General features: G+C 29.9%; 1 protein-coding gene across 1 annotated transcript; it reads left to right on the top strand.

Annotated features, from left to right (window-relative positions):
* The first annotated feature begins 8228 nt into the window (after positions 1 to 8228).
* On the top strand, positions 8229 to 8989 carry LOC105124340 (protein SPIRAL1-like 5). The gene is made up of 2 exons (XM_011024326.1): positions 8229 to 8551; positions 8652 to 8989. The coding sequence occupies exons 1-2, from the start codon at positions 8327 to 8329 to the stop codon at positions 8724 to 8726; spliced, it is 300 nt and encodes a 99-aa protein (XP_011022628.1). The 5' UTR covers positions 8229 to 8326; the 3' UTR covers positions 8727 to 8989.
* Positions 8990 to 9513: the final 524 nt, after the last annotated feature.

Genomic DNA, 9513 nt, shown 5'->3' with positions numbered 1-9513 from the left:
CTTTAGAAAAGCCTCGAAAGTAGGCAACCAAAAAAGCTTTGATAGTGTTGGTTGATCGAGTTGGCAACTTCAAACACATGAATATGGAGCTATAAACCTTCAAATGGAGTAAGTTTGGATTTAAATGAAAGGAGTGCATCTTCTTTATCAACTTTAGTTGGTCTTAAGCAATGATGACATCATAATTGCTTTGACAAAGTCTCGAAAATAAGCAACTCAGTTAGCTACGATAATGCAATTATCTTACAAAAATCAATTTGGTTTTTGCGTATTCACAAATAAAAGCTCCCCAATGGGTCCTTATCAAGGATTTACAGCACTCCTTTCAAAATCAAGTGGTCAAAATGGATTTAACACCTCTCAAAACGCTATAAATACCCTCCTCAAGCATGTTAAGGGGTGGACATAAAAAAAAAGAAAATAAAAAAAGAAAAAGATAAGAAAAAAGAGAGTGATAACATTAAGAAATATAAGATTAGAGATCCAAGAGTAAAAAACCAAGTTTTCTTAAGTTTTGTAAGTTTGTGAGAGACAAAACTTTCCAAAGAAAAGCCAAGAGAAAATAGCTTGTTCTAGGTATACATTACAAACCTAAAAGTAGGTTCTTTGTGGCTTGTTTTATATTTATGCTAACAAGCCATGTTGTATTCACCTCTTTGTTGCTATGTTTTTTTTTAAATTATTTAATGATGTTATTTTAAAGTTTTTGATATAGAAAGTTATTATTTTAAATTTTTTTTTAAGTTATAATGTTGTGTGGACTTGTGTTTGACTTAAACTATGCATGCTAATGCAAAAGTGTTTACTTTGGGTTTGCTAGGCCTGTTTAAGCATTAAATAAGTTCAGAAATCTAATTTTAAATTTATATTGCATGAGCATATAGATTGTTTTAATTGATAGTTTTTGGATATGGTATCTCAAGCTTAATTTTAATGCTTTATTGTTTTTTTTTAGTGTTTTAGATTCAAATATATTTATGTATGTTAGTATGACCTGTTAGGATAAATAAAGCATGCTTTAAAAGCTAAAAATACCCATTTATGGGCTTACAAGTGGCTGCCTTTACCAGGTTTTTTTGTTGGATTCTAGGTAAATGTTTTTGGTATTCTTAGGGAGAACATTATCATAGATTCTTGATTTGGACCAGTTTTGGTCTATTTCTTAGCATTAGACACTTCTTCGGACTTGATTAGTCAATAATCTATGATTTATTTGTATTAATAACATGTTTTAATAATTTTTAATTTTAAGGTTTTGTTTTGGTACTGAAACCTATTTTGGCCAAATCATGTTGATTTATTGATAATCAAAGTAAATAAATGCTAGATTATTGATCCTTGCATGATTCCTAACATGCCTATACCCTTAGTTTATCCATATCATGTCTGATTTGGGTTCTACATTTGCTAGGTTTGACTTTACATGTTCTTCATGTTCTTCCCAAGAACATTGTTTTAGCTACATAATTATGACTTGTTTTATGTCATTTATTTGCCTAGAACCCTTCCATATGCATGATTAATAAATAATCTAGTGTTTATTTGCATCAACAACACAATTTCAATGGCATTTAATCTAAAGGTTTCGGTAAACCGAAACTCGTTTTGACAAAATCATGATGTTTAAGTGAACATTTAAGTGGTTGGATGCTAGATTATTGATAATTGCATGATTTTCAACATGCATGCTCTTTTGTTTTGACCAAATCTAGTCTGATTTGGAATCTATATTGCGGGGTTTCATTCGAGTTCATGTTGATGTTCTTCGTGTTTTTTATTTTTTTGGTGTTTAATCCATTTTGTTTAAAAAATTTTAATTTGTTTTTGGATTTTGGTTTTGTTTTGGGGTTGTTTTCGGGCCAAACTAAGTTTTTTTAGATCGATTTATGGCTAGACCAAAAAATTCCAAGTCAACTCGATCAAATTTTTTTCCTTTCATATGGCCAAAAATCCTAAAAAAAATTAATATGAGTATTTATTTTAAAAAAATATAAAATGCTACTGTATAGATTTTACAATAAATTTGTAAAATTCCAAAGGATTTTGACCTACATTTCAAAATACCAACACACACACACACACACACACACACACACACACACACACACGTGTGTGTGTATGCGCGCGCGCGCTCGTGAGATTATGAACTTGTAATATACATTTCTAATATTAACTCGTGAGATTACGAACTTGTAATATACATTTCTAATATTAAATAAAAAAATAATTTATTTTTATTTTATTTTTTATTGGCATAAGAACAATTATGTTTTTTCACCTAATAAAATAAAAATTTTCTTATTGAGGAAGATTTTTTTCAACTTTAAACAGACCAACAATTAGAAAACACAACATTTTTTTAGTTTATATCAGACAAATAAATAATGCAGCTTATCTCAAGTAGAGTGTGTTAGGGGGTGCTAATACATTTTTTTTATACAATTAGTCTTTTTACCCAAATTCTAAAACTAGTTTGGATTTCTAATAATCAAAATAATAGATGATGACTTTAATTTTTTTTATTGATAAAAAACAAGAATTTCTTGTTTTTTCCTTCAACATCATCCCCACCTATCCTGATTTAGGAGGATGATTGTTATGATACTGTACACTTACGACAATAATTATTATCTTTTATATTATATAACTAGTTCTTTTTTTTTAAAAATCAGATAGGGTTTTTAGTTATTATAAAACTAAATAATAATTTTTTTTTCGTTTTGATACCAGAATATATTTTGTTATGACTTGATTTAGATGTCTTTTCAAGAATACATAACAAGAAATAAAAAATTGTTTTAAATGAGAAGATTTTGATGAAAAAAATTGAATGATGAATATATTAAAAATATGGATAAACTACAGGTTATAAAAAGTACAACGATAGATTTTTTTGCAAGAAAATTTTCTGGTAACTAGTGTTAGGAGTTAGACTCAAGAAAGGCAATAGCTTCACAGAAGGTAGTTCTGAGTTTTGACAGATTGTAAGCAAAACATCCCTCAGATATATTATCATTTGAAAGAATCTATCCAGCGTGCCTTTTTAGACAGACAATTATTCATTGCCATTGCAAGCTCAATCTAACCCCACCTCTGATGCTGATCACATATATTTTCCGACTATAGACATCATAATGGTTTGTTCCATTTCTTACTGCTAAAGTTGAAACACATACAGACACCTAGTTGCTGACTAGACACTGATATTGTGTAGAGGATGGCCGGACGCTCCACATCTGCAGTTCTCTGGGACCTGAGTTGAAAGCTACTGCCTTCAATCATTTTGATTTGAATGTGACATGTATAGATATAATTACTCGTTAAAATGCCTTTGAGAGCCTAAGATGCCATAAATCCCGTTAGAGATTGCTAGGAGGTTAATGACATTGGAGGTGAATGTGGTTTTAATTACGTCTATCACATTAAACTCTGTGATGATTTTAGAAAGGATAATTAGGTACGGTCCTGACATTTTTAATTTTGACCAGTATTAATATCCCTTTCTCTAATTCCGTTGGCATTTTTCTGTTCAATTCAAACTTCTAACAAAGTTTGATCGTTAACTTTAATGAAAATTAATAACAAAATCGGAGGAAGAAATTAACTTTATCACAAACTCAAAAAATATATGGGGATCTGCTTAACATTTTTGTTTTTTGGGGTAAGCCAGGATCTATTAACAACTAAAACTCCTCCTAAAAGTGAGAAATCCACTATATACTACAACACTAGAATATGTAATCGTCTGAAAAAAATAAAAAATACCAGACCCAACTTGATAGAAATCGAAATCATCATCACCTTCGCCTCCATTAAATCAGAGATCACTTGTTAAGGATCTTATGCTACGATAATTATTCTCCTCTAAGCCAAAATCAGGTGTGCAAATTAAACCATTTTGTTCAATGGATTACCCTGGCCCTACGAGCTCCCTTCCAACCGGAAGATGTCCATCTGAATTTAAGCTAGTTTACTTGTTTCTTTTCGCATCTTTACTTGTTTCTTTTCCCACCTTTGTTTTCATTGAGGAGTACAAGCCATTGATGGGTCCAATTTGCAACACGAGGCCAACCGAAAGCTATTATTTCTCTCTATCTTTTCCTGATAAAAAGTCACCCATTATCTCTATTTAACCCTACTTAAAGCTCATAAATTAGTGTGTGGTTTAGGCCCAAGCCACCTGAGCCTGTCGAGACTGGTGACACTTGAAACATGGTTCACGGTTACTCTCAAAGATTTATATTTTTGTACTTTTCATAGTGAGGTATCATCACCCTTTTGGACGATAAATTCAATTGCTTGATTAGACGTGACCAGTTGCATGACCGATAAGTTTCGGCTTAGATGCCACAAAATCCAGTAAAATGGGCCCAATGATAACTATGAATTAAGGCATAATCCGTGTGATTAGTGATATTACTTAGTGACGGGTTATGCTGCTAATCTCAAATTATGGTTGACATTGTTTCTATCTAGAAGATCGAGCCCACCAGATTTTGACAACTAACCTACTTATTCCGTCTACTTTGCTAAGCAGCGTTACCATATGACACATACACGCACTTTCCACATACAATTCTGTGCATTTTGGGGGCTCTGACATGCCTTAATTAATTAGCAGTCAAGCCTAAGATGCAAGGTTTTGTTTTAAATCCTGGTAATTAAGAAGAAAGTGTATCTTTTGACAAGCAGGTCGAATTGGGTAGTGAAAAATAAAAAAATTCGTTAATTTCATAGTTTGGGTGTGAAATGATATGTTTTTGACCTGATCATATAAGTGAATTAAGTCACTAAGAAATAAAAATTCAAAAATATATACCGTCTGAAAAAAAGAGGGTGTGTTTCGCATTCCTAGAGCTGATTAACTTGATATATATCTGTATTTTTTGCGTCTACTTTTGTAACATTTTCACTAGCAACCCTATCACTACAGATGCTGCAAGACTGAGTTGGGTAAACGCGTGGAGCATTATGCTGCAGTTTATTAATCTTAACGGAATTCATAGCTAGTGGAGTCATGAATATTGAAGAAATATGAACATTTTTTTTTTCAATCAGAGTCCGAGACGCAAAAGAGAAGAAATACTTCGAAGCCTGCCTGACATTAGTATGCATAAATTATGTTCCGCCAGCTTCTTTCTGAAACTTGGAATTTGAAGTACAATTTTGGAGACCGAAATAAAAAATTTCCTTTGATATTGCAGTAGCAAGTTCCATTTATATATATTTATTTTCGAGGGAACTAATGCCATACACAAAGTCCATGTGAAATAAAATAGTTTGCTTACACGTTCTCATCAATTTTGAAGAAATAATTTCTTTTGTTGTACACTTCATCCACTAATTGGTGCCTGTCTGTAGCTAAGGTTTGGAGATGCTTTTCAAGCTTCAAATACACCAAATGCCGATCATAGGTGTTTGGTTTTCCTCTGTTTGAGTTTTTTGCCCGCAACTAAGCTAAAAAAGCCAAAGAAAACAAAAGCTTGTTTTTTCTATATTATATGCAACTTCTATTTCAACAGTTTTTTTAATCAGAAATATTTTTTTTATTAGCCACCATTATAGCCACAGAACTATTATATATATATATATAGAACACAATCCGATGCACGGTTAAACAAGGATCCCTTCTTTGGATCAATCTCTTGCTTCGAAGATCGTCATTGAGCTGCTGCTCTACATTCTAGTGCAAAAGATCACTACATTATATGAAGAACATTGAGAATGCGTTGCTGTACTTGTACATGTAGGTTTATATACATGACCAACTAATTATTTGTTAATTATAATTTTTTTCTTAAGGTAAATGATTTAATATGTTAGGCATCCTTATCATTTTAATTGTGATTATTATGTTCTTAAATAGTATTCAGTTCTCTAATATGGTATTCTGTCAAGTTTTTCATCTAAATTGAAAGAACTATATTTCTTATAACAAAAATTAATGCCTTGTAGTTATACAAGGATATGATAGAAAATAGTTTATGATCATCCACAAATTTAAATACATTAAAAAAAAACTCAAAATTACTAAATCATACTTTTATGTCAAGACCTCAAGATTATAGAATGCGTTACTGTACTTGTATATGTAGGTTTATACATGACCAACTTATTTGTTAATTATAATTTTTTCTTAAGGTAAATGATTTAATATGTTCTTATATAATTAGGCATCCTTATCATTTTAATTGTGTTTATCATGTTCTAAAATAGTATTCAGTTCTCTAATATGGTATTCTGTCAAGTTTTTCATCTAAATTGAAAGAACTATATTTCTTATAACAAAAATTAATGCCTTGTAGTTATACAAGGATATGATAGAAAATAGTTTATGATCACCCACAGATTTAAATACATTAAAAAAAACTCAAAATTACTAAATCATTAGAATTTTAGAAAGTAATATACTTTTATGTCAAGACCTCAAGATTATATAGTTGTATAGATGAAGGGTATTTTTGAAATACAAAAGTAACATTTTGTGAAAAATGATATGTTGAAAAATGAATATTATATAAAAATATGATAGACATGGTTAAAAACATATTAACATGTCATAGACTTGCTCAATTATATAGGTTTTATCTTCCTTTTCTCACTCATGACTAAAATGTTAGCATTTAGTTGCTTTCGTACTATATTGATGCTTCTGGTGTTTTGTTTTTTTTTTTTTTGAATATTGATGCTTCGGTTGATATATGCAGTATTTATTCAGTCAATGACATGATCCCTATATTTAAACTTGTTAGGCTAAAAAATTATTGTATGTCCCTTTAATGAGAAGGAGACAACAATAGATGCCGTACTCATGTGCAATAATGAACATCAATGACTATTAAATATTAGTATGTTTAACTATGGTAGGTAATTAAATACTAGTTATTTGACCTATACTTAACACTAGCTATTTGACATGTGTTTCATCGTGATTATATATTTTTTTAATAAAAAAATTAAATATATAAATTTTTTTGACATGTTTTTTGAAAACAAATTGAAAAGATTATACATATATTAAATTAAATAAATTAAAAATTATCTGTATCAATAAATAAAAAAATCATTAACAATAATTAAATATATATCTAGAAAAGTTAAGAGGTGAATATAAATAAATATATTTGATATCGTAACATGAGGGAAAGGATATTAATTTAAATATAAACTAAAAAAATTAAAAAAACATATAAAAAAAATGATTTTTTTTAAAAAGACAACATTACAAGAAAAAGAGAGAGGCCACGCGTCATTGAGCTTGACAATAAGTTTAGAAAGTGCCCACGCATAGTATTTTTTTAAAAAAAAATGAAATTGAGGCAAACATTATTTTTTGAAAATTTTTTTTATATAATTTGTTAACTAGTTTTCCCCAAATGATGGCTAAAAAAATTGAGATTTATTTTTTTTTTCACCTAAAACATTTAGAAAAGAGCCTAAACATTTTGACAAACTCATAAATGGCCTTAAAAAAAAAAATTATACAAAATCTAAGATTAATCCGAAACAAAAAATTTTTCATAGCTTAGATCTTATTTTTTAAGAAAATTCAAAGTGAAAAAATACCAACATGAAACTTTTCTTACTAAATAAAAATTATTGACATTAAAATCAAATATTTTAGTGGTCGAAATTAACATCAACATTAATTTTTTTTTCTTTACTACTGAAATCTTACAATTTTTCTCTCTTTGCTCTCTCAAAAAGGAATCAAAAAACAACAAAAATAATTTTTTGTATCAAAATAAATTTTTTTAAATTTAATAGGACTTAAATTGTATTATTTGTAAAGATAGAAGATCTAAGTATATTTTTTGTCAAAAATCTACAACGCCACCTATTTCTATTTCCTTTTTATCAATTTTTTTTTAAATTTCACCATCCCTTAAAAAATCAAAAGCAATTAAATTTCAAGTAAGATTAAATTATTCAAAATAAAATTATAAAAACCAAAATAAATTTAAAAATAAACAATGAGCCCACAATAACACGTGAGTATGCGAACAATATTTATACACAGTAAAAATACCACACCTTTAGTGATTTTTGTAATAGTAATTGTAATATAATATAAAAAACCAAAATAAATTAAAAAATAGACAATGAGCCCACGTGAGTATGCGAACAATATTTATACACAGTAAAAATACCACACCTTTAGTGATTTTTGTAATAGTAATTGTAATATAATATAATATAATAATTTCACCAGCTAAACACAAGCACTCACTCGGTGTATATATATGTATTAGGGTTCTCTCCTCTTCTTTCCCTTCTTTGTAATTGATTCATTTGCAGATCTTGATCATTAATTATACAGGCAGCCATGAGTAGAGGTGGGAGCTATGGCGGTGGGCAGAGTTCTTTGGGCTACCTTTTTGGTTCTGATGAGCAACCAAGTGCACCTCCACCTTCGCGCCCGGTTAACCTACCACCATATGGGGTTGACATTACCATAGAGAAGTCACCAGATAGTGGTTCTTCTGAGAAGAAGCAGGTCTCAAACAACTATCACAGAGCTCAAGGCCAGAATACAGGAAACTTCATTACTGTGAGTTGTCCTCCTCAAGTAGGGACATACATACACTAAATATATATATTTTTACCTGATCCATAGGCATAATAATTCACCTATTTCCTGACCTTTTCAGGATCGCCCATCCACTAAAGTCAAGTCAGTGCCAGGAGGAGATTCATCTCTTGGGTACCTATTTGGAGATAAGTGATGTTTCTTTCTCCAAACTTTGTCTACCAGCTTTCATAAAGGCAATATAAGAAAATATTATGTGGGTTTCAAATAAAAAACCATGTAAAATAAAGGATTCAGTTCCTATTGTTGTTAAACTTGAAACTAGTTTTGTTATAGCATATTGTGTGTGATTTTCAAGAAGATGTGGCTGCAAATTAGTCAATTTGTGTATTATAAGGTATGTAATTTGTATGGTTTATTATCTATAGTAAGTGAAGAACGATTCCTATCACTATGCCATTCTCATATGATTTTTGCCAGTCTTATATTACCATTGTATTGCATTATATTGGAACTGAGCTTGAGATTTTCAGTTAAATACAAGAGCTAATGTACATTTACTTATTTTATTTCTTTCTCAAAAAAAAGAACCCCCGAGATTAATTATTTGTTTATATTAATTGCAAGTACTTCTGTGTATGTGCAAAAAAATGAAAAAAAAATAAAAATAAAGCACTTGAGTTTCCTTTCTTTTTTCGATAGGCAAACACATTAACAACACAAAAGGGTCAGAGAAAAGCTGATACAACATAAACAAAATTGTCGTGCAAAGGCACAAACGCAACCCCACAGCAGAAATTAGCCAAAAATAGAGATCTAGAGCTTGTTTTCTGACACTTACATGTTTCCGGAAAGATGATTCAGCTTCATGTTTGAATATTTTGAGATTGTTATATTTTACACCATCAGTGTTCGTAAGCAGTTAGATATGGAGAAGATGTTTGATTTCAACTTGTCCTGATTTCTCTTCTCGAAATTCATTG

Source organism: Populus euphratica, unplaced genomic scaffold (genome assembly GCF_000495115.2).
Source record: "Populus euphratica unplaced genomic scaffold, PopEup_1.0 scaffold4.1, whole genome shotgun sequence".
NCBI lineage: Eukaryota > Viridiplantae > Streptophyta > Magnoliopsida > Malpighiales > Salicaceae > Populus > Populus euphratica.
The sequence above is the reverse complement of the archived record's forward strand: the minus strand, read 5'-3'. Positions and strand labels throughout refer to the sequence as shown.